This window comes from Phasianus colchicus, chromosome 8, assembly GCF_987193195.1.
Source record: "Phasianus colchicus chromosome 8, bPhaCol1.hap1.1, whole genome shotgun sequence".
Lineage (NCBI taxonomy): Eukaryota > Metazoa > Chordata > Aves > Galliformes > Phasianidae > Phasianus > Phasianus colchicus.
This window is the reverse complement of record NC_143443.1, coordinates 27927732-27953073: the sequence shown is the minus strand read 5'-3', so window position 1 is coordinate 27953073 and position 25342 is coordinate 27927732. Positions and strand designations below refer to the sequence as shown.

General features: G+C 42.6%; 2 protein-coding genes across 6 annotated transcripts in view; one reads left to right on the top strand and one right to left on the bottom strand.

Moving 5' to 3' along the window:
- NRAP (nebulin related anchoring protein) overlaps nucleotides 1-5760 on the top strand; it is a 48727-nt gene extending 42967 nt beyond the window's left edge. For both annotated transcript variants that reach the window (XM_090145514.1, XM_031597773.2), the window contains exons 37-42: nucleotides 599-697; nucleotides 807-911; nucleotides 2457-2564; nucleotides 3221-3532; nucleotides 3796-3948; nucleotides 5112-5760. In XM_090145514.1, coding sequence (XP_090001640.1) covers nucleotides 599-697; nucleotides 807-911; nucleotides 2457-2564; nucleotides 3221-3532; nucleotides 3796-3948; nucleotides 5112-5210 — 876 coding nt within the window. In that variant the 3' untranslated portion in view covers nucleotides 5211-5760. The remainder of the gene's footprint in view (nucleotides 1-598; nucleotides 698-806; nucleotides 912-2456; nucleotides 2565-3220; nucleotides 3533-3795; nucleotides 3949-5111) is intronic.
- HABP2 (hyaluronan binding protein 2) lies at nucleotides 3935-24958 on the bottom strand. Of its 4 annotated transcripts, none has more exons than XM_090145516.1 (15): nucleotides 24847-24958; nucleotides 17869-17902; nucleotides 14472-14603; nucleotides 13498-13608; nucleotides 12673-12789; nucleotides 12282-12401; nucleotides 11551-11722; nucleotides 11009-11103; nucleotides 10659-10878; nucleotides 9864-10006; nucleotides 9421-9555; nucleotides 7736-7881; nucleotides 6646-6846; nucleotides 4786-5171; nucleotides 3935-4505 (listed from the first exon to the last, which is right to left on the bottom strand). In XM_090145516.1, the coding sequence occupies exons 1-13, from the start codon at nucleotides 24919-24921 to the stop codon at nucleotides 6670-6672; spliced, it is 1677 nt and encodes a 558-aa protein (XP_090001642.1). In that variant the 5' UTR covers nucleotides 24922-24958; the 3' UTR covers nucleotides 3935-4505; nucleotides 4786-5171; nucleotides 6646-6669. The 4 variants fall into 4 exon arrangements, with proteins under 4 accessions (XP_090001642.1, XP_031453317.2, XP_090001641.1 ...); XM_031597457.2 differs by lacking the exon at nucleotides 24847-24958 and adding an exon at nucleotides 18425-18886 and having other exon boundaries at nucleotides 13498-13605; XM_090145515.1 differs by lacking the exon at nucleotides 24847-24958 and adding an exon at nucleotides 18425-18875 and having other exon boundaries at nucleotides 4491-4505.
- Between the last annotated feature and the right edge of the window lie 384 nt (nucleotides 24959-25342).

Below are 25342 nucleotides of genomic sequence, written 5' to 3'. Positions count from 1 at the left end.
TACATGACACTTACGAATGTAGCTTATCATTTCCTTTTGATGTGGGAGCCTGTTTATACAAGGTATAAGTTACCAAGAAGCAGTACAGGAGATGCAAGTCCACTGCGTGACACCTGCTGAATATTTTCCATTCCGAATGAATCACAAGAGTATAAACAAAACATGTAGCAATAAATAAATGCAGTAAATTCTATTATGAAATTCTAAGCAGGTCCTTATGGAAGTGATACAGAAAGATACAGCATTGACAGTCACAATGAGGGTGCATTAGCCTGCATGGTATCACGTATTAATGGAGGAAAATTATAACCTGCCAGAAGTGCAGTGTTCATAGATTTCACGTGTGAATTTTCAGTGCAAAGTCCTTGCACAAAAAAAGGGTTGGTGATTCGGAATTACAGCAATGAGACAGTGATATCCTTGTTCACTAGCTGACAGAGCAACTAAGACCTAAGCAGAACAGTATGTTTTTGTTACTGTGGCTTCAGGAAGGTGATTTTGGTGATTTACTCCAATTGTAGCACACCTGGAATCACAATATCATCTAACAGAAGCATCCTATGTGTGTGTATTTGTTTGGTTTTTTTGGCCCCTCCAGACCAAGTACCGTCAGAAGCCGGAAAGTTTGAAGTTCACCGCTGTGGTTGACTCTCCAGATTTGATTCACGCTAAAAACAGCTATCTCCAGTGCAATGACGTAGGTTTCATATGTCTACAAATGATCTTAACTTTCGTTGCGCTAAAGGCATTAAAGAATTGACCTCACTTCCAGAATCAGTTGCATTCAATGTCTTTTGACTCCTCAGAGGCTGTACAAGGCTGGAGACTCTGAAGCCAGGCACAGGTATACCCTGCCTCCTGATCATCCAGATTTTATCCGAGCTCGCCAGAATGCTCTTCATATCAGTGATGTAAGTAACAGAAGTTTTCACTTTCAGGAGTTGACTTCATAACAGTCATTAAAGAAAACAAATTTGCTTGGAAATGAAAAGCTTTCATGAAGGTGTGGAACCTGACATGAACTGAAAAAGGCAAAGCTTGTGGACTGCCAATATGCTGCTTGGCCTGGGAGGGAGGGATCAGGAAAAGTTGTTTATTTTTCTTTTAAAAATTAGTTCTGCTTCCTAGGACAAGAAGCTATTATTAAACATTTCAGTCCCAAAGTATAAGAAATTATACCTAAATATAAATATTTTTTTCTTACATTTGATGAGACAGAGAGAGAATCCCTCTCTGTCTTTGACACGATCTGTCTTCATGAAGTTGCAGTGCTGTGTTGAACCGATCCCTTAGGCTCAGTTCTTAACGTGAGTGCAAATGAATCAGCGAGTGGAATTGGTTTAAAGAGATTTTGTTTCCACTTCACTTCATACAGTGGCACTATCTCTAATAGTTATGATCAAATTTGTCATCTTTAGTTGCAGGGTCAGAGTGATCTTAGTTTGAAAAAAGTTTTTAGTTTCTCATTTGTTGGTAAGTCTTCTACACGTACAAGAAAGAAATAGGATTTAAGTTCTTTGATGTGACAGATGAAAAAAAATAACGTGGCAAAGGGGTGATTGTACACAAACGAAAGATCAGCCCTAGACCTATTAACAAAATATATCTTAACGTTTGCATTGGTTCTATCCAGGCTACTGGCTCTGGCAGGACTTCTAGCATCTTAATTTACTTTCAAATTAAGCATCAGCTGGCACTAAATCCATCAGAGAAACATGAGAATATTTTTTGAAATATGAAATAGATATCGTGCTGTTTTTCTTATATAATTGCAAACCTTCAAAAGGATGGATCAAAGTCTTCCAGAAAACCAATCAATAAAATCAGAAAGGGACAGCCAAAAATATCTGCTAAGGTGCAACAGCTGGGTAGTGGGACTGGAAGCTGTTGCAAGAGTGCTACTAAAGAAAGAAGAACCAAATCTAGAGAAATTTCTCTTCAAGATGTAAATGTATTTCACACCCACAAAGTCACATTAAATATGTTAGAACTGGCTGTTATTTCAGATGAGTTAATGAAGCCACATGTGGCTACGAAATAGAGACAGGAATCATTAGAAAAGCTTGAACTAACTAGTATTGAAATTATGATGCCATGAAACCCAAGACACTGCAAGTGGATGCATCAAAAGAGAGAATAAGAGTAATATCAATGCAATATTGATGTGACTGATGCATCACAGTTTCTAATAGAAGTTAAACCCAATCAGAAACAACCACGTTCATGTACAAAAGGAAACCCTAGTGGCATTTTTCAGATGAGACATTTTATCGTTATGGGGAATAGAAAACAAGTTGAAGGGCTGTAGAACTGGATCAAAACCTTGGAGATGGTACTGACGACTCTTGAAACAAACAAGCCCAGTAGGATAAAACATTTATTATTACAGTCATGGGACTACACTTAAGAAACTGCAAGGGGGAAATGACTGTTTTGTTCTTTTCTTTTCAACACAGAAAGCTTATAAAACATCTTGGGAACAGACAAGAGCATCTGGCTATGATTTTAGGATTGACGCCATTCCATTCCAGACAGCAAAGGCTTCAAGAGAGATTGCTAGTGATGTAAGAATTGCTTTTCTTCAAACACTTCCCAATCCTATTCCCATGTCACCCCCACTCTGCAAAAATGGGTGAATAAGACATTAGGAAACCTTTTTTTTTTGTGTGTGTGTATGTGTGAAAATTGGTAATCAATGAAGTAAATGCCATTTAAATACAAAGATTTCCAACTATAGGCTCTCATTAGTAATGTCCAATACCAAGCTGCTCCATTTCATTTTAAGGAGCTGTTCTTGGGAAGGAGGGATATAGTATTGTAGTTACATAAACTAGGTACCAGGCTATGAATAGTCAGACGTGGGCTAGAATAAAAAGTGGGTCGCCTTTGAACACAGAAGACCTCAGTCAGCAAGAAAGCTGAATATGGAAGAGCTGCATGCTTGAAATGTTTACTTGGTATAGAATAAGACTTTTGGTTACTTTTGAGAGAGGATTGCTTTGGGCCTCTATTTGTTCCACTCCCTTAAAATTAACATCAAGGTCATTCTCCTGTAGTGTCGTATTAGAGTAGGAGATGTATTTCGATATCAAACAAACCTGTGGTCTCTGTGCAACACAAAAAAACATTACTGAAAACTAGGTGAGGATGTGTTGTTTCATAATGGAATTTGAAGGTAATCTGAATGTGAAAATGACACTTTTCTCTGCATCTCCCTCAGTACAAATACAAAGAAGCCTTCCTGCGAGACAGAGGCCAGATGATTGGATTCTTCAATGCAAATGATCATGCCCACATCGGACACGTCCTCAGAGTGGGGAAACTCCAGAGTGACAACCTGTACAGGAGTGGATATGCCCAAAACAGAGCACACTTTCAGAGTCACCTTAACCAGCCGGGGTTCCTCCACGCTAAGAGAAGCCAGCAGCTTGCCAGCAACGTTAACTACAAGCAGCCCTTGCACCAATACACTTGTGATCCTGAGCAGCTAAATGTGAAACATGCAAAGCAGGCCTATAAGCTGCAGAGTGATGTAAGTGCAACTGCGAGGCACTGTCCATCCCGGTGGTAAGAGCTATCTGGGTGGCAGTGTCATCACAGACCTTATTTATCAACATAAACATTCTTAAAAGAACTAAAGACTGTTTGCAAAACAAACAAACAAACCACAAAAACCCCCAAAAACCAACCAATTTGTTTACTATTAACCCTGTTCCTCTTTGTATACTCTCTCTCAAAAAACACAGAGCACGTGGTTAATAGTAATACACACTATTGTATGTTTCATTCTCATAGGTAAAATACAAGTCTGACTTGAACTGGCTCAGAGGCATTGGCTGGACTCCCCCAGGTTCTTATAAAGTGGAAAGGGCAAGAAGAGCTGCTGAGCTGGCTTACCTTCGGGAAATGGGGTTGCGGGCTGCTTCTGCTCAGTATGGACCTGAAGCTGTAAGTAACCATTCTTCTCACAAATAGCTACAGCCGTGCTCTTGAGAAGGCAGGTAGGCACACAACCTGTTTAATGCTCCCTGGAGATTACAGTTCTCCCCCTTACTTTAAACAGAATATATATGGTTCCCTCCCCGGGCTTTGTGGCTTTCTGTAAGCTTCAATTTGAAGCAACCTCACAAGGGAATTCAGATCTGTCATGGCTGAGGAATTCCTGTAGGGACTAGAAGTGCCACAGGATAGGATTTTCTTGAACTACAGGGTGTGCTTCCCTTGACTTTGGATATTGCCAGTGGTATACCCACAGAGAGAAAAAGTGCAGGTGCAAGGGATGCCTGGCACAACTCCCTTTTTCTTTTCCTAATTTCAGCAAGACGCATTTTGTTCCCTGTACTCTCCACTGACAGCTGTATTGACAGCCTCACCGTAGACTCGACACGATAATGTGTACTGTGGCATCCTCCACTCATCTCAAAATACAAGAAACTACAAGCTGTTTTCTTCCAGGTTTTCCTTGTTCTTTACCTCCACAAGGTGGCTTCAAGTCTGCTATGGCCCTGTGTAAGAGAGCAAAAGTCCATACAGGGATCTTGTACTGTAGCCCTTACAGTTAAGGAATGTTAAATTACAGTAGAAGAGGAGCTGTGTGTGCTTTTAATACTTGTTTTGTTTAAGCGTTAACTTTGGCAAAAAATCAAACAGTAAGCCCCTCTAAGAGAAACAGGACATATCCATGATTTACATTCCCATCTGTAAAGCTACTGAGGAAATAAATTTTAACTATGGATGAGCAATGCAGTCTGCGGGGACTGGAGGCAGTATATTCTTAGGTCTTACCTGTGATGATGATCTGATGGTACCAGAGAAATCTACAGGTGTGCAATACATCTGCAACTCAGGTGTTTGCTAATGTGTTCATTATTTCATGCTCTAATTAGAAACTAGGCACTGAGCACATTCTGTCCTTGGATATTTGACACGAATGGGTCAGCTATCCACACTTCTCCATGGCAGAGATTGTCTCAGTACAGAGCAGTAATTCAGACTTTGTCTAGTTGTTTCCAGTTGAGGTAATTTTTAATTCGTAAATACATTTATAGAATAAAGAGCTTAGCTTTCTGCTTTCAGCTATCTTCATGCTGTAGTTGTGTTTGATCTTACAGGACCAAGTGGGGCCAGAAGGATCTCAGCAGGTCACAGTTAATCCTGATGCTTCGGAAATTCTGCAAGTCAAGAGAAGGAAAATGCAGCTGTACAAGTAGTAAACAGGAACATGACAAAACGCAAATAGATTTTCATCTTATCCTGCAAAGCCTATTGCTTTTCCATTTTTCTGGAAAGCACAATAGATGACATCTAAGAATTTTTTGTTTTAAAAAACAAACTAGACATTGCAACTTAAAACTGATGTTTCTAACTTGCGTGGATATTTTGTGATTTATTACTATATGTATTACAGAGGTTGATATTTATTTAAAGCTGTAAATGAAATCAATACTAGATGTGATGACTGGCAGGCTCAGCTTTGTACTACAGATGAATGAACCTGATTAGTAGAATATAAAATCATTTGTATTGAATAAATCTGATGAACCTGGTTCCATACTTCCAGTCTTTAGAGATTTATATGTTCCTGTATCATTGGCACCACTGATTTAAGAGAATACAAAAACATGATTTGAGTGGCCTAACAGATGAACAAGACAACAGACGCAAAGTTACTGACTAACCAAAGACATGTCTTTTAGTGGACAATCAAGAATAAATTCTGTTCTTTTAACAGGACATATTCATATCCCGTTCAGGTTTTTGTTTGTTTGTTTTCTTCTTTTCTCAAATCTTCCAAAAGAAAAAAAAAATAATCAAAATTAGTTCCTTAGAAACTACTGACAGCTATTGACAGATTAGGAAGTTTCTTAGAGAAGGTTATAAACCCTGGTATTCAGATGAAGGAGATATTATTTTAAATAATTGACTCTGCTGGCAAACATGTCTATTTTTTGTTTTCTGATTTAATGTCAATCTTATGTTTTCCGATTTTCTATATAGGATTACAGAATCATTGGGCAGAAAAATATATAATTCTACTTGCAAAACTTGTTAAAACCAAAAATTAGCCAATAGATTTAGATATTTTTTTTCAAAAGGATTTAATACCCTCTATGTATGAATTGAAGTTAAGCAAATATATGCCATGGTGGAGCTGGAGAATAGTATGTAATCCTCCTCTCATCAGGAGAGAATTAGATATTTCTTCTAGTGATTTATTTTATTTTTTAGTTTTCAATCTGGAACTCATCACTGATGGAACTTTTAGTCATTTGTCCTACAGAACTGCTTTTAAAAATAATTTTCCTGCCTGATCTTCCCTCACATGATTCTAATGATTCCAGGCAAATTATTAATTTTAAGTATGTGAAAAAATGGCACTGGCTTTAGGAGCACAAACCAATGGCTCCGAGGTGGATAAGAATTGGTATTGCTTTAGTTTCCAAGCTGTTTTGCCTACAAAAGGAGGGTTTATTTCAAAACCTGCAGCAGAAAAACTGTCACTGAGCTTCTAGAAGACACTAAAAGGTTATTTTTAAGATGATGATCCAGAAGGCCCAGCTAGGACCATGAGAAGCCTTCAATAACAATTTTGGCTAAAGGGGAGTTTTGTGTAAGGTTAAGAACAAATAAATATCTCAAACTTACCCTTCACCATATGAAAGCTGTCAGCTACTGTTCCAATAATGACTCGGTTTGAATTTTGTATTTAATCCAACGGAGAAATGATGTCACCTGGGTATAAACTCCTGGCTTGTTTTTTAAACCACACTGATCACCCCAGCTCACAATGCCATATACATAATGGAAACCATTTTCTACGCAAGTTAGAGGACCTCCAGAGTCTCCCTGATGAGAAAAAACACAAGATTAGTTTAAAATAAGAAGTAAATCATTCACCAATATAAGATTTGCCTTGTCTTATCAAAAGACTTAGAGGCTGGAGTGGTGTTTTTTTTTTCTCCTATGTACCAAAAGGTGCTGATCAATTCCCAAGTAGGCTTGCAGTTCTGGAACCAGGTCAAACAATACTAGACTTCTTTGGACGTAGGTTTCTGTTTAAGTTTGCAACATGTATCTGAAAAACTCAAATGAAGTTTTCCAGGCATGAAAGTACTAGGCGTTCAGAGCCTGAGCTAAAAAGATAAAAATGTGATCCTTAGCATAAAAGAAAACACCTGACCTTCCTCACACTGGTCCCCTCAAATAATGACAATTATCACTCTAAGTTGGCTGATCTCATTTTCAGTTTTACTGGTGATTTCTATTGTAAGTAAGTATGCTTGCAGTTTTCAGCACAGGAAGCACCGTTCAAACTCCTCACCAGGCTTATATGAACCAGCTTCACATTTTCACTAGCTACAAGGAAATATCAGTCCTGACTTCTCTAGTAAGTATAAGCTCTGATAGCAAAAATCAGATTAGAATTGTTTCTCGTGGTAGAGGCTATAATAGAATTGAGAGAAAAAGGCAAGTTTTCAAGTTATTATGACAATCTGCCTCAGAAGCCACCTGTCCCAGGCTATTCTTGAGCTCCCATAGATGTGCCTATGGCTGACAGTGATGACATTAGCTCCAGGGATATACATCTCAAACTGTATGGAAGAAAGACAATGGCTGTTGAAATAATACACTGATGGAAGAAACTGATACACATGCAGTACCCTGCCAAAGCTTTTGCTCTGAACAGCCTATTTACACAAAAAATTAGCGTTCAAATACAGAAAAAGCAACAGACCTGACAAGAATCAGTTCTACCTCTCCGAAGATTTCCTGCACAAAACATCCCTTCATCCAGCCTCTGATCATGTGCTCTGGGTGCATTGCATTGCTGCTGCGAAATCAGCTTGACGCTGGCATCTAACAGCTGAAAGGACATGTCATCTGCAGGAAGTACACCAAAAATATTGAGTCACTTCCCTCACATTCCTGTTACACGTTTCTTTTATCAAAATACAGATTTACTTGCCTTATGGATAGGAAGGGCTAAAGAGCAGGAAGGGGCTCGTGGTCTAGCCTGGAAAGAAAAGAAGTATCTGTCTGCATTGATAAGAGTTAGTGTCTGAGCCTGAAAGCTTCATTCAGGACACTGAGCTGTTGCCTGAACAAAACCAAAGTCACACACACACACATTGAGAATCTGGCTCAGATCAGCTCTGCATGTAGCAATGATACCCTGCTTTTCAAAGGTGCTGGTCATCTGCAGCTCCCACTATTAAGTCCAAGGGTACTTAGAGCTGCTCAGCACTTCTCAGGCTGGTGCCATTAGATGTTTTAATATGTGGGCTAATGAAACAGATGAAAACTGAAAATCATGCAATATTTAAAGGCAACGATTAATTACAGTGAATCTAAAGACATAACTTGACATCTAAAGGCAATAGCCAGAGTATCAAAGCACTACCATCTGTAGATAACTAAAGATGGTTTATAAGTTTGGTTCTGCTTGAGTTTAAGGAAATTTTCCATTTCTGCAGTGATTTCCTGAAATGCTAATAATAGCTCTGTGCAAAGAAGGAGCCATCTAGTTGGAACACATACAGGGTACTTGATATTCTTTGCAAGAAAAAAAAATAATACAAAAATTTCCTGTATCCTTTTTAAGATACTTTTTATTTGGAACTTTTTCAAAATGTCTATTAAATTCTGTTGGTGCTTTCTGATCAAATATACGTGCTTGTTCTCTTGTGGACTTCAATGAGACTTACATCAGAAGGAAGAATTTGGCCCTATGTACTGTATCAGGCTGTATCAGTCACAAAGCATTAGGACACCTACTGCAGCCTCAGTGACACATTTTCCTTCTGCTGCTTTACAGCAACACATCAATCAGGATATGAGAAAATGCATTTTTTCAGAAAATTGCCATTATCTTTTCTAAAGCATAATAATTTCTGCCCTCAGGATTTACTGTGGGCAAGAAAGGTTTTGGACAGAGCTAGTTGAACTTGAAAAGCTTTGGATTTTTTTTTTTTTTTCAGTGCATCTGAAGATCCAGATGCTGCTTCTGAAAACTTTATCTGACCCAATGGGCTGGAAAAGCATGCAGATATGCCAGTCTGCCTTGGTCCTTTCTTGAAATACATAAGCAGTACTATAGCTTCTCTCTCAATACTTCTTGTTTCAATGGATGGCTCCAGATGAAACCATAAGATGTGTGTGTCAGATGACAAACAAAAACAAAAGCATGTTGGGGATTTTTTCCACAACTCTGAAAAGTTTTGTGTGTCTAGCAGTTGGAGCTTTCTGCCAATGAATCATTTCCAAAGGAGGGCTTTGCTGTCCTTAATTTTTAACTCTGTGCCTTGATTTCACTCTGTGCCTAGCCCTGCATTTGTGTCTAGCAATTGCCACTAAAAGCACCAGCTCACCCTGCAATCGAGCTACCAAACAAACTACAGCAAGCCTTGAGAGCTCACATACCTTTCTCTGTCTTGCCCCATCCTGAAATGAAGCAGTCAGTCCCAACAGGAAATTCAAAATCTGGCAGACATGCTGTTTTCACATACTTTGTTTCAACGGCACATTGACCATCAATCGGCTTCAACTTAAGTAATGCTGGAGACAAGGAAAACAAACACAAAGTATTTGAAACTGGTTTTAATCCCTAGCATCACTATCAGTCAGTACCATAACTTTGTTCAAGGCTCCAAGCAACTGACATACAGCCTGCACTACATGCTGAACCTGTCCCTTTATTTTTTTTACTCCCCCTCACACATGATTTGTCTTCCAATGATTCATAGGGGTGTAAGCCACAATCTGGCCTAATTATTTCCAGTACACATTCTCAGAGGGCTATTTTAATACTGATCTCAGTTCCAGGGAGGTACTTTCAGACATCTAATTAAATAAAAAGTCTTTACCAATATCATTGTGTGGGACATCGTCCTCCATTCTGTATCTGTGATGCATGATGACCTTCTCCACATCAAATACTTGCTCCTGATGTTCTCTCCTCTTGAGGTTTTGCTTTCCCAGGGCCACTTGGAGATTTTCTGCATGGCTCCTGCAAAAAGAGTAAAGTAAACTACATTATCCATTGTGGTGGTGCAGAAGTTACAGATGTTGTGTAACAGTGGTGAAAACCTGCAGCTTAACTATCTGGAAGTCAAGATACTGTTTCCTGATGTAAGGCACAAAGAAAAGATTTCCAAAAGTAATAAGACAGCTCAGAAGCAAAAGCTGCAGTGCTGGACAGCATGGGCACTCTTAAATAGTTGCAATCATGAAATAAAACATTATTAATGCTGCATTTTTGTTGCTGCTTTCTTTTTTTAACATTTAATTTTTAAATTAATTTTGAGGGAGAACAGCAGTGTGCAAATAGCCTATTATTGCAGCTGTGAGGATGACTGAATCATAGAATGACCAAGTTTGGAAAAGACTTCCAAGATCGAGTGCAACAGCCCACCCACCACCAATATTTCTCCACTAAACTATGTTTTCGATCATTTTAGGTGACTGGGGTGTAAGTTTAATTTGTAATTCCAGCTAGCACCATTTTTTAAAACGTATGTGCATATTTTCGTGTGTGTTTTCCTTTCAATTTGATACCCAGAAATAATTTGGGTTGTAAATCAGTTCAATTCCACGTTGTCTTTAATGGCCACCTTGTTTTTCATATGTTTATCTGCCCTAAGCAAAGGACATGCACATACTCAACGCAGTGTGCAGCAGTAAGAACCCAGCATGATTTAATTAGCACTCCACCACAGAAGTGTGTTACTCTTCTAGAAGACTTTCTCTGCAGAGATACCATCCAGGGGTGCTTGCCAACTGTAGTTTTAGTTCCACCATAGATTCTCTTGAGTCCGCTTTGACTTTCTGGCTGCCCACAGGTTTTGAACATTTCATTTTCTTGCTCTTGGATCTCCTTATCTGTGTTGGAAGAAATAGCAACGTGTACTGCAGAAACAATATCAGACAGGAGTTAAGTAACAGGCAGTGACCTGCTCATCAGGACCACCTATGCATGGCCAACCTGCTCTCTCCTAAAGCATTACTCTACCTGTTCCAGAGCACAGTGAAACATCACAGAAGTCCCATTTCACTTTGCCATTTTTTCTGATGAAGCACCAGGGCTTTTGATCATAATCAGGATTTCTGAAAGGAAAGGTTGAGAACATCAGCCAACCAAAGTGCAGAAATCTCCTTGAAGCTGCACAAAGGAGCCAAGAATGCTTATGAGAGCACACTTGTGCTTCTACAGGACAGCCAAGCTTCAAGAGATACTCTTCATAAGATCTGATAAAGAAAATACCCGAAATAATGGTGTTGTAACTGCTGCCATTTTACTGTCCTCACAACTATTTTACCCTAAGAAAAACAAAGGAAATTAGGCTCGTTTCTGGAATCTTCACTTCAGTAACAATGGCATCTCCAACATCTCCGTATTTTAGAGAAAGGCATTGTCAAAAACAAACAAACAAACAAAAAACAAAAAAACAAACAAAAAAACCCACAGATTTTAATACCATGATTTTAGCAAATTCATGGGAGCAATTTGTATTCAAGATCTATTTGACACAACTGGCTCTTCAAAAATGTTACCTGCAGAAGTTATGTTCCCCAATGCCATAAGACTTGGCATCCTCCATAAATGCATTAATAGAGAAGTCCAAGAGCAAATGGGAATTCCAGTGCAGGCAAGTTCTGCCATTCTTTGCTTGGTTCACTCTTCCTCTGTAATAAAAGGAGTCCTCTTCATAACAATCATCCGGTCCTGTAAGAAAGACCATGTTGATATGAAAGAGCCTTCTCTGTCATTCCTTGCCTAAAGTGGTTCTTTTTCCCTCTCTCCCTTCCCTACCATTAATTTCACAAAGGATCAGAAGGACCAACAGGGTTACATGAAGACAGTCCTTATCCTGGATAGGCCAGAAATGAGTTATGTCCCGACATCACTTCAGCATAGGTTCCACTGACTTCAAGTGCCCAAAACCTCTTTACTGGCTAAGACCTAGCTGCTAAGAGGTTTTTCAATGACAAAGCAGAATCTCTCCTCCAGTGGCTTATGCAAGAAATGGTACTGGAGGGATGAGGCAGAGCTGGGTGCAGAGCTACTATCACGACAGGGCAACGGGTGTGCCAAAAGTAAGGTTGCAGGGTTACAATCCTAAACCGTACTGTAAACTGCAGGATGATGCAAAGGTCACCTGCAACACAGAGCAATCAGTGTTACGTTATGAACATCAGCCAGTCATCAGTCAGGCTGACTGTGAGGTGAAGGCGATCTGTGGAGGTTGAACCCCTAGTCTCTCCCCTGGAGCCACAACACTTACCGATCTCACAAAACCTCCCTCGGTAAGGTTCAGGGCACCTGCAGGTGAATTTTGATCTGATTCTGTGCCGAATACAGATTCCTCCATTTTTGCATGGGTTTGGCCTGCATTGTGAAGAAACTGTTAAGGTGAAAAATCAGAGAACAGCATTGTAACTCTGCTGGACACACTATAGTCCCATTCACATCCCCACCTGAAATCAGGGAAAGCCCTCATTTAACCTTATATGAACTTTAAAATTCGTGCCAGCGTGGAGTTCATTAGTGACCCACCCACCACACAGAGCATGAATCACTCAGCATCATCCCTGCAGATGGGACCTGCAGCCAGCACAGGCCCAGAACCACAACACCCTGCAGTGTGGGATCTGTGCCTGCTGAACTGCACTCACCTTGCTGGCAGTCTGGTAACTTGTAGGGATGGCTACAGCTGCACTGATAGTAAGGTTTGGTTAATGTAACCAGGCAGTCCCCTCTGACACAGCTGTTGTCCACACACGTGTCCTCCACTGCAGGAAAACAAAAGAACCAACTTCATCCACATGGAGGAGTGCTGTGCCCTCACAGGCTGATGGGAAGGCATGTTTCTCCTGACCCAGAGAATCATAGAAAATCCCGAGTTGGAAGAAACCAAGGATTGAGTCCACCCAAAAATCAGATCGTATGTCTGAGAATGTTGTCCAAATAAATGCTCCTTGAACTCCAGCAGATAGGTGCCATGCCTGCTGCCCTGGGCAGCCTGTTCCATGCTCATTACCCTCTGGTGCAGAGCCTTTACTTACTCTGCACCTACCCCTCCCCAGGCACAGCTCCATGCCACTCTCTCGGGCCCTGTCACTATCACCAGAGAGCAGAGCTCCATGCTGCTGATCCACTGCCCTTGAAGAGCTGTGGGCCACCATGAGGACTCCCCTCAGCCTCCTCTGCTCTTGGCTGAGCAAACCTCACATACCTTGTCCCACAGACCCTTCACCATGCTTGTAGCCCTCCTCTGGAGGCTGCTCTGGGGTGCCAGAAGAGAGAAGTGTGTTTTCTGCACACTGAAGTGTGCGATGCTGATGCAGCTTTAGACAGACTCTGGCCTGGATCTATTGACATGGCTGGAGAGGGTTGCTAAATCTCTTCCTCCAGCAAAGGGTGGATTTATAAAACTCTATACTTGCTTCCATTGCCTCAGCTGTAAGAACAAGAATAGCAGTCAGCAAAGAAGTGATTACCTTTCTCACAGGTATCCCCAGTATAGGGCCTGGAGCAGAGGCAGGTGAAATTGCTTCCTCTCATCTCACACTGGCCGTTGTTCTTGCAAGGGTTGGAGGAGCACAGATCTTCTAGGGTAAGGACAGAGAGCTTTTAGTTTTGCTTTCAGCTTTCTGTGCGCGCTTTCTGTGTGACAAGTGCCACACCATAGGGCTGTACAGAAGGTTGGGCAAGCATCCACCATAACACATGCTTGCCACTGATGGCTGGCCCAGCAATAGCAGGAGCTGCTATGGATCGCTGGGGAGCCTCCTGTATGCTGTAAGGATTAGAGCTGAGGGATTCCCATCTCCCTTTATAAGCCTGTGATGGAGCACATTTGACTTTGTACTAGAAGCAGATCCATTAAGAACGAGAGCTTGCCCTGGGCACATTCCTCCATGCCTTTGGTGTGGAGTTGCCTGGACCTGGTTTTGCCCTGGTCTCAACCTAGCACTAAAACTCCCTTGGAAAAGCCATCCAGAGGAGAAGGTTTATTGCAGTCCCACCTCTCCCCTTGTGATCCCACAGTAGCCCAGGGCATCCTTTCTTGCTCTCCTAAAGTTCAGTAAACTAGAAAAAGGAAAAAAAAAAAAAAGAAAGAAAGAAAAAAGGAAACCTGCTCTACATTTGGTTTCCAGCACAAATACAGAACGTACATCCCACGAAAACAGCAATTACATCTTACAGTGTCTATAGACAAATAAGCCTGTGTTTTTTTGTAGTAGCAATCAGAAATGTTCTGCATGATCAGAATCCATCCTGTGAAACCTAGAGATAAAACACAGGCTCCTTACAAGAGAAACACAAAAGAGAACACAGCAAACAACCCTCCCCACTCATCCCTTTGAAGCAGGCGTTCTGCAGGCAGGCTGGCAGCCGAGCCCTGCCACGCACTGCATACTGGGGCTGGGATTTCACCCCTTCCTCACCCCCTGCCCACCCCCAGGAGCACCTTGTTGGATTCTTCTGTAGGGAGGGGATAGGTCTACCCAGTCAGGTTCCCCCAAGAGCGTAATCACTTCCGAGAATTCCTCCTCCACCTGCGTGTATTCATCATAGTACTCGTAATACTCATCAGCCTCATCTGTAGGGGAAGGAAATGCAGAAGGGTTATAATTGCTACCTATAATTACCACCTCTGTGCATGACTGTCCCCAGCTGGGGGCATCTGCTGCGGTGCTTGGAGGGGACACTGACGTTCTTTGTTCAGTTGGTGGTAAGGTCCTTGGAGGGGACACTGACGTTCTTTGTTCAGTTGGTGGTAAGGTCCATACAGACATAGATGAGTCCAATTGGCTGAGAGGGAATGGTCTCAAGTTGCACCAGGAAGATTCAGGCTGGATATTAGGAAAAACATCTCTGAAAGAGTGGTGAGACACTGACACAGGCTGCTCAAAGAGGTGGCAACATCCCTGGAGGAGTTCGAGAAACGTGGAGCTGTGGTATTTAGGGACATGGTTTTGTGGGCAATATTGATGGTAGGTGGACAGCTGGATGTGAGGATCTTAGGTGTCCTTTCCAATCTTAATGATTTCATGATTCTAAGTGTCCTGGGAAGAGGCAACACTACAAGCAGAGGCCTCCTTTGTCTTGCTCAGAGCCTCTTTGAGGGAGCAACATCACTGTGCTGGGGGACACGTGCCACAAAGCACATGCTTGCTTGATGGAGAGCCTAGAGCTCCAGCAGTCCATGTTTGGGGCAGCTGATTTGCATGGGCACATTGCTACCCATGGAAGCCCCGCTGACATGTCAAAGACAAGCTATGATAATGAGCACAGCTAAACTGTGTGCAGAGATTTTAAAAAGCTCTCCCCTAGGGCCGGACCGATGGCCCCATGGATAATGCTCTGCCTTGAACTGATTATCGACTACATTATCTTAGTTTTCTCTCCTCATTCATTCCCTTGCAGCCTTTATCTTTATTCTTTCTTTGCTTCTGAAAAAAAAAAAAAAATCCACTTTTGTACAATGGGTGTTTTATATTTCATATTAAAATAGAATCATCTTTTTTTTTCTTCTTTTTTTTCCCCCTTCCTACATGCCAACTCTCGTTTCTCACAAAAAAAAAAAAAAGAGAGAAAAGTTTCACCTCATTTATTGCTATGTCAAGTCAAGACTCCTTTTACTCAGCTCATTATTTCCACAGGAGCCGAGTCTCGACAGTGTGCAAGTGTTGCAGAAGTGTGCGCTGTGCTGAGGAACAGAAGGATCTCGTTGGAAGATAAGGACATTGTCTACCGTGAACAAAATTAAATTTAATGTGATGTAGTTAAGAAAGGAAAACAAAAAGAAGGTTTTGCCTGAAATGCAACCTGCAAGCTCACTTCGTCTGAGGGGAGATTCTGCAGGCGGACTCGAGTTTGAGGGAATATTGTGCAGGAGCCTGGTTTTGTTTCCCCTGTTTATTTTCAAAATCTTAGCAGGGAACGTCAGCTTTTGTTCCACAGGTGCTTTAAGGAGCTATTCGGAGAGACAGGGTAGCCTTTTTTCTATCTTTCTTCTCTAAAAGACACAGCTGGTAAAAGTTGTGAAGGATGAGCGGAGGAGTTGGGGCTGCTGAGAGCACCCAGCAGACATGCCCAGCATGCGGTACAGGGAGCGCAAGGGCTTTGCTGAATTGATAGAGGAAAAACAAGTGCTCCAAACAAGCACAGACAGCGAAGCCACTGCAGAAACATCTACCAACTGTAAGGACAGTGCTCAGAAATGACGATACCGTCACTTCATTTTGCTGCATTGGTACCATCTCCTAGCAATGAATCAATCATTTATTAAGCACTATAAGAATAAAGAAGAACAGACTCCCCTGACTTGGGTACATCAAACAAAGATGTCTTCCTGTTTATCACTGCTATATCACTAAATAACTATTTGGCTTCCACATCTCTTTCTTAAGAAGTGTTCCCATTCCTTTTTTTTTTTTTTTTTTTTAATTATTCATAACAAGCCATGGATTTAGTAAAGCAAAAGCAACATTTTTTTTTTAATCTGAGCACATAATTAACACACCAAATCTGATACACTGGTTGATTTAAACACATTACTAAATCAGAGTGCTCATTCTCTGTAAGCGCTGGAAAACCTTGACATGCTTTAAAAAGCAGTGATCTGACATTTGTCACCAAAACGTGACTATTACACGACATTAAATTAGACATCCTGCATGCAAATTTTCAAAGAGTAACTTTCTTCTGTGTAGTACAGAAAAAAAAAATCCCCCCATAATTGATAGGCAAGAGATTGACTTTTAAAGCTTCAAATCAGCTTTGAGGTCTGGGTGATCTTTTAAACTGCTCAAGCTTTCATCTGCACTTTTTCACATTGCCAAGACCCGTCAATCACGTAACGGATTTCTGATCAATATCCTCTTGTTCGTTAGCTTACACGGACTGTCTGTTATAGGGAGAACAGATATCTCAATGCTGGCAGTCACACTGTTTTCAAAACCTTGCCTGGATCAAGTCATGACTAATGTTCCAAGTGAGAAAGTGATGCATTAGGATGCCATCGAGTGACCCGAATGGCAAGGTAACTTTGTTGGACTGCAGTTGTCGAGATGAGTGATGTGCAAATTTAAAGCTTATTGCCAACGCTGAAGGCACCCAGCATTTATTCAAACTCTCTGAACCTCTGGGGACGAACGGAAATCTGGCCTAATTTAAGCAGGATGAGTTTTCCTGCCACCTCTCTAAATACTTTCTGTCTGAGGGTCTGTGAATAATACAAAGTTATTTTTATGAAGCTGAAATTGCGATGGTACTTCAAATACCAGTAGGTCTCCCACTTGCTTCTGCACAGACCTCTTGGTATTTCCTCTCTTCCACAAAAGCTTTGGCTGTGAGCATTTGTGACTTCAGAAAGAAATTGCAAAAGGAATAAGAACAGCGAACAGCCAAACCCTCACTCCTTTCAAACAGTTTTGGGGCTGTTTCACTATAGTGAAACTATACTGTTTCACATATAGTGAAACTAAAGCAGCTGAGGATGTGGAAACTAAATACCGATCTGGAACATTCTATAAGGAGAGCAGAATTAATCTGGGGAAAGAACCAGAGCTGTATGGATATAGGGCCACAGGACTCACAGGTTGGACCAAAATGACAACAAAATGACATAGTTGCCTTTTGCACCACAATATGAGAAGCAGGAAGGCCTGGGAGTGCAGACCATGCTGCCTGTCCAAAGCAGAATAACATCCTATTTGATCTCAGCTGTTGCTTTAAGGGCTACAGAGCTGCGCAAGAAGTTAAAACTCAACACTGACCTCAGCCATGGATCTCGATGGACCAGGCTGCCAACATCTCAGGCTCATATGCAGAATTTAATGGAAGAAATCAAAGCCACTTACCATTCAGAAGGTTGGTCAGGGAGGACCAGGAAGGCTGCAGGACAGGATAAAGAAGGGCAGAATCAGTTTCTGGAAACAAATCCAAGCTGAGTCTTGGCTTATGGCACAACCTATGGTTAGTTGACTTCACTCTGGTGCTGGACATCCAGATAAATCCATTGCCCACTCCAGAGATGCCCAAGCAGTACTTTTAAGAGAATCCTTTCAGATTTACGTGGTTTTTCTGATAAAACCACATTGCTCCCAGCAACCCAGCTTCTCTCAACTCCAGATTCTCTGAGCATCCAGCCAAAGTTGCAGTGTGCTTGTAAAACGCTGGTCCCAAACAAGTTAATTACTTCTTCGCTTATTAAGTGATGGCATTATCTAACAGCAATGCAGCCAGCTACCAGGCACATCCTTCCCATAAGGAAATGCCATACATTCACCCTCTGACATGGGGCTCCAGCCTTTCCTTTTTGGCTCCTGATCAAGGCCAAATGACAAAAGGGAACAGGAGCAGGAAGAAAACAGCACTCAGCCTTTGAAGAACAAGTGAGGCAGAAAGGAAACGTACCAACACCACATCAAGATTCATTCCCCATGCAGAGGTGTCAGCATGCATCCCCTTTTGTTGTAAATCACAGTTGCAGACAGGGCTACCTAGCTGCAACGAGGAACCTGTGCTAGTAACAGACATATAAGAAATTATGTGGAGCTACTACATCAGCATTCTTAGCTAAAACCTGACTGCAACTGGGAGCAAATGAATGTGAGCAGTGAATAAGAACCTTGCTTCGTTACTCAGAACAGCTCACACCTGCTGCTACCCCAGCACATGCACCTGAGGTTGCCTGAAGCCTGTTTACATCCCCCTGGAGGCAGGGAGTGGTGGCTTTTCTGCTTGGCTTCCATGCTTTACTATGCAGCCTCTGTGTACCTGCACCTTATTTCCCTCTCAGCTATCCATACTTCTTCTTTGTGCCATTTGCTCAGTGGGTTTGTGGACAGAATCTTTTGACTTTAAGGAGACTACTAAAACTCCCCTGCACTTGGGGCAGCCATTTACTCTGCATGGGAAGGGTAGAGTGCCAGCTTGGGCTATATCAGGTATGCAGTGCATCATTGCTTAGATGTAAAGAAGAGAAAGAATGGAGCCTAAGCACGTTATTATTTCTATTATTACTGCTTTTCCCCCATAGCTGTCTCCCTTCCAAACCTTCTCCCATGGACAGAGCTGCTTGCAAGATAGCAAGATGCCCTGGCCTCCCTCTTGCAATAACCTGCTGCCCTGGAAAATATACAGGTTTCCATCAGCATCCATCACTCCTTTGTACTTCAGGGTGGCTAAGCCTTAGATTTGCATTCTTAATTTTGGATTAAGGCCATTACCTGCTGACACAACGCAAATGTTCCTTGGAACAAATGCTCCCAGGAGATCAACCCAACCTTTATCACAGCTCCGCTGTGCTGCTTCTCTTTCCCCCTCAGATACGTGATGCAGAATTGTAGAGGATAAAACCCCAGGTAGATCTGGCCTCCTAACATGAAGACTTTACTCCTCCCTTGAGATATCCACCAGATCGCACTGCTTCAGACAACCTCCACCTCTGCTAGCTGACACAAAGCCAAATTTCACCTTTTGGTCTCATACATGAACCTTTTTATGGTGCTGCATAGCTGAGGCCAGCGAAAAGCCCCTCTCCTTTCCTCCTGCAGGCATGAACTTGCCCTTTCCTATGTGCCATGCAGGAGGCTGCAGGGCATGGGATGGGCAACATGGGAGATGGGATGGAGGAAGTGGGATGGGGAATGTGGGAGGTGGGATGCAGTATGAGGGAGATGGGATGGAGGACATGGGATGGGGTATGAAGAATGAGGGAGGTGGAATATAGCATGCAAGAGGGGACATGGAATGTGGGATGTGAGAGGTGGTTTGCAGGAGGGGATGCAGGTGGGGATGTAGGAAGGGGACTACAGGGGGGGGACAAGGCATGGAGGCCTGGTGGGGCAGCACAGCAGCGTGGCAAGGCCCCTCGCCGCCGTGCCGTATTGCTCATGGCCAGCAGAGGAGGATCTTGTCCTTCCAACGAGGTGCGATGCTGCGCCCAGCCGGGAGCAAGACGCGAACAAAAGGAGGAGAAGCGGTGGGGGGGGGGGGGGTGCGGGGGGAGAAGAAACGAAGCTGTGGGGCTTGTTTCACCAAACAGCCTCCTTTCTGCAGCCCGGCACCGATACTTTGTGCGTTTTCTCAAGAGGGAATAAAATCGCCGGATCCTGCTGGCAGCGTGTTTACAGAGATGGGGGAATGAAGCTGGAAGAATTTGCGGAGAGCAATTTTAAATTTTATGACTTTAGGCTCTTAAAAAAGAAACCCTGCAAAAAAGAAAAATGCAGGAGAGGCATTTTACGTGGGTACCGGTACATAGTTTGGAGTCGATTACATTTATAGGGTGCCTAAAAAAAAGGGTGGGCTAATGGTTGAAATTCAAAATACCTGATTTAATCTGACCTTTGTTGTTGTCATCATCATAGGGATTAACACTTCACTAAGGCTTCATTTCTCCAAAGAACCATTGAAACTTTGCTAATTAGGCTTTGTACAAAGGTTAAACACTGCAGAGATACGATGCTCTCCATTTTTCCATTTCAACTCCTTAAGAAAGGCTAATAAAATAGATTTCAAACAGCAGTGCTAGAACTGGGAGCCTTCTTACATCTCAGGACAGAATCCTACAGCTCTTAACAAAAATGTCCAGTTAATCTCTGGCAGTTCTTTCGGAATAAAGGAGGAAGATTTGACCCTAAATTCAAGGGAAGTTATTTACAGCTGCCAAGGGCATTCTGCAGTTGAATTGTTGCTTATGTCTTGCTACCCCTTATTACAATCAAGATGAATAATTACAATACAAAAGCTGGTGGAGGAACAGGCAGCACAAAGGCGACAAGGCAAGCTGTGAATTTACATATGTGCAAACCAGAAGTGATTCCAGAGAAAATAGTGTCGTTATTTGAGCTGGTGAGGCAAAGGGATGAAAACTGCCCCTCCACATATATATCATTCCCAATAAAGCCCTACAGGAGTTCAGAAATTCAGCTGCATCTCGTATGAGTTGCTTGCTTAATTGCACTAAATCAAGGCATTTCTCCTGCAACTCACCACAAAGTGGCCTCTATGGCAGCAAACCAAGCGTCTGCCCTTTCCTCTGCGCAATCTCAGCCTTGCAGCCAGGGAGGTGGTGGCACAGGGCTGTGCTGGAGAGCGAGGAAGGCTATTTGATCAGCTTCTACCCACAGCTGACATCCGGCACGGAGGAGCCACGAGGGCAGGCACAACTACTGCTTTTCCTCGGGAACCCCTTGATCCTGCTGACAGCTCTCAGTGGGAACCTTTGTCTGGGCTCTTCGCCAAAGGAGGAGGGAATTGATGGTTCTGATGCTCTTACAATCGGCCAGATTTTTGCCTGCAACCATCTTGGATAGTGACAGTCTTTGAACTTCAAGGCAAAATGGCTTTTCCAGCAATGACATTACATTACTCAGCCAAGGCGATGGCTGTGGTATAATGAAAGCAGGGCATATCATCATCTGGAGCACACATGCAATGCACGTTGTATTTTTAGCCTGGGAAACCATTCCCTTAAAGGATTCCACCAAAACCCCCAAGTTGTTCACCTCTCTGCTAGCAAGCCATCTCCTGCCTGTGTGCTGAACTGCAGTGTTTGCCCCAGAGTATACAGCACGTTCCTTATTAACTGGTGGCAGGACTTCCAGAGAAGTTTAGGTACAACATCTTTCTTTCATTTACCTGGTGAGGAATTGGCACATGCTAGTCAGGGAGGTGATGCCATCACCACCCTTGAGGCATTCAGGAAATGGGAAAATGTAGCACTCAGGGACACAGTCAGTGGGCATGGTGGGGATGGGTTGATGGATGGACTAGATGGTCTTAGTGGTCTTTTCCAGCTTTAATAGTTCTATGATTTTACTGGTTATTCAGTTGCAGACCCTTCCTGTGGTCACACCTGATCCAAAATGCACGAGGATCCAAAAGAAGCACAGCACAGCTCTCACAGGTGCTGCAGGAGGCAGCTTGCTTCCCTGCACAGGCATGACCTGCTCCTGCCTTCCAAGAGATCAAAGTTTCCAAGTTAATCTTTACTCTGTGGGAGATGGTCTGCTAGCAGCTGGCTGTTTTTAAAGCTGCTACTCACTGGTGGATGAGGTGTGTGTGTTCCCCGGTGGAAAACAGGGCCAGCCTGCGATGCCAGAGTGAGGGGAAGGCATGAAACCCATTCCAAGGAGGTTATGCAAACCCGCCCTGTCGCACTGAATGCTTTGGCAGCCAGTGCTGGGCTCATAGGTTATGCTGTTCACTTAAGGCTTATGCAAAGTCATTAAGTCCCTTTAGTTACAGGGGATATCAACCTGCATGCTGCAGGGCATAAGCTGATTGCCTTGGGGGGCCAAAGAGACGCATGTCCCTCTCGGAGTGCAATTAGCTGGAGGCACTCCTGGGGCTTCCTCGCCTTCCTGCTGCATCAGGCAAAGTGAGGCGGTGCCGCAGGGGGGCACTGCACCTCGTAGGGTGCAAAGGGAGAGGGGTTTGACAGCCCTTGCTCCGCTCTGCAGTGGTGCAGCAGAACTGAGAGTCGCGGGAAGATGGGTGAGTAGAGCAGAAATGGGAGTTTATGACCGGAATGGATCCACGAGTGGGCAGAAAAACTAACATAAGAAGGTGTCAGACAGGCACTTTGGATCTTTTCACCCTAAAGTATGGTTTTCCAAACACTCAAAGCATGGAAAAAGACCTGTGCTGCTGGTAACAGCTTCACATGTGTTGTGGGCCAGCTAGGAAACAGGGATCAATGGGAAGTTTTCATAGAATCACAGAACCACAGAATCATACAATCGTAGAATGACTTAGGTTGGAACGGATCTTAGAGATCATCCAGTTCCAGCCCACTGCTGAGGGCAGGACTGACAGGTTTTCCTTGCAATTGTTTGATCTTCATGCAATGCTTTGTTCTTTTCTGTTCCAATACTAAATGCACTTGACTACTGGACTGGACATGGGTGGGAACTTCAAAACCCTCTTCATCACCCTCTCCATAAGACATCAATTTTTTGAAGATCCAAAATGTTCAGTGAAGACCCACAGCTGCTGCTTCGACTCCTGCACTTCTCTCTCTCTGCTGCCTGTGGTGCTGAGTATGGAGGGAACACTGATAGGAGGGAAAAGCCTGATCTGAACATCTGTTGATTTACAAACAACTAGAGCTTCATTAACTGGAAGCCCAGCACATGAGCAGCTCCTGCCCCGGAATGTGTGGGATCCAGCTCAGACTCATCTTTTTGCCAGTTTCTTTAGGCATGGCATTTAAGTGTACCATTCAAATCCATGTCTATTTCAGAAAAGATTCAGTGCAAGTCTGGGTAAGGCAGGATGCTCAGTGGAATGGCTCTGTCTGAGTGTTGGTAATAACCTGCATCAGCAGAGCTCACTGAAATTCTTTCTGGCAAAAAGTGAGGAATACTTGAAAATACTGCACTTTATGCCAGGAATATTTCTACCACAGCATCTTATTGAGAAGAAATGTATTGATTTCTCTAAAAAGTCCTTGTCCATACAGAGCCAATGTGTGGATCCATGAGGATCTATTGCAATTAAAAGCAAAACAAAAAACCCTACTCAAAACAAAACTGAAAACTGGGAAGACCAGTTACATCCAAAGGCAATATTTTGTACAGTTGCACACACATATTAAAACAGGAGCAAATTTTGCTCTCACTTGCATCCGTGATGCATTTTCATGCCCTGTATAGAAATACTTTGGATTCATGCAGGTGAAATCAGTTTTTCCTCAGGATATGAAAGAATGGATAGAAGTTGTTTCTTTATAGTCCTCCAAACCATCTGGATCCATAAATGTCCCAGATCTTTTCTGTCCTATTTTGACTGACTCAGTATGAGCTAATGTCTAAATCTGTGTTTGACTTCTGCTATATAACATCAATAGCATTTGTAAAGAGGAATGTTACTTACACAAACTCCTAAAACTAGACTTGAATAAAAGCAAGAAGGATGAAAACAGGAATTTGGCTGTGTATGGGAGGGGAATCCACTGTTACATCAGTGTGCAATGTCTATTGTTTTTTTGCTTAAGCTATTTCAGCACAACTTCATTGCAAAACAAATCATTAAGGGAAAAGGTGCCCTTGTAACATTTGCCATGCAATGGTCACTTCACAACAACTCACTCCCCTCTTTTTTTTTTTTTTTTTCTGGGATTCACACCAAGTGCTAAGCCAGAAAGCCTTGTTATATTAATTATGAAGAAAAAATATGTTTTATTAAAAACTAGCCTGCTGAATATTCTGTCGTGCTGCGATTCGGTGACAGCAGAATTGCTTTTGCATGTTAGCAGCGTTAATGAATTTTCAGGGCTGGGGGAGACATGCACTGCATTTTCCACAGTGCAGTGTAGAACAAAGTCAGGTAAGGATTGTCAGAGCAAGTCAACCAACCTAATGCTTAGAACCAGCTAGGAAAATACGCACCAGACTTCATATTGTCTAAGACTGCAACTACACCTGCCTCACTAAGTGCAGACTGTCCCTGCTTGCAAACCCACCCAGCTCTTCAAAAAGATCCACCACAAAGCTCCTCACTGTACATGTTTCCCAAAGGAATCGATTTAAACATGCAAACATTGAACATTTGGAAATCAATTTCAGCAAATATGAAATCACCACACATAGGAATTGGCATTAAGAAAGAAGGAGTTCGAAGGAACCTTCTTTCAAAAGAAAATCCACTTGATGGCCGTTCTTGGAGAGACCAAAGTTCAGCCTAGTGCCATCCCTGTACCACCCCAGGGATGAGGTAGGCAGGAGATACCCCCTGCCCACTCTTCACCCTTTCCAGCTGTCCAGGAAGGGCTCAGCAAGTGACAGGTCTGGCATGCAGCAAGAAAAGAAATACTGAAACATACTCACAGACACGTATGTGTTCCCTAGGAAAAGGATCAGTGGGAGAACCTGAAGAGACAAAGCACCGTTAACTATCCTCATGCTGCTCTATTTGAACTGAAATTTGCTTTTTCTTCTTGTCTATATTTTTTCAGATAAGGCACAATTATTTGAGGGTGAGCTAACTCAGTGCAAATAACTGACTTCAAATATTGTTTAATGTTCAACAGATTGCCCTGATTCAATAAGTTCATCCTGTGCAGAAAACCACCTCATTGGCTGCTGGTAAATATCACAAACAAGTAAGTAACAAAGCTGGAAATAGTATAAGCTAATGACAAAACTAACTGTTTTTCTTGTATTAGATTTTTTTTTCCTGTTATTCTCATTCAAAACAGGTATGTCCCATCCCTGGAGGCATTCAAGGCGAGGCTGGATGTGGCTCTGGGCAGCCTGGTCTGATGATTTGTGATCCTGCACATAGCAGGGAGGTTGAAACTAGATGACCATTGTGGTCCTTTTC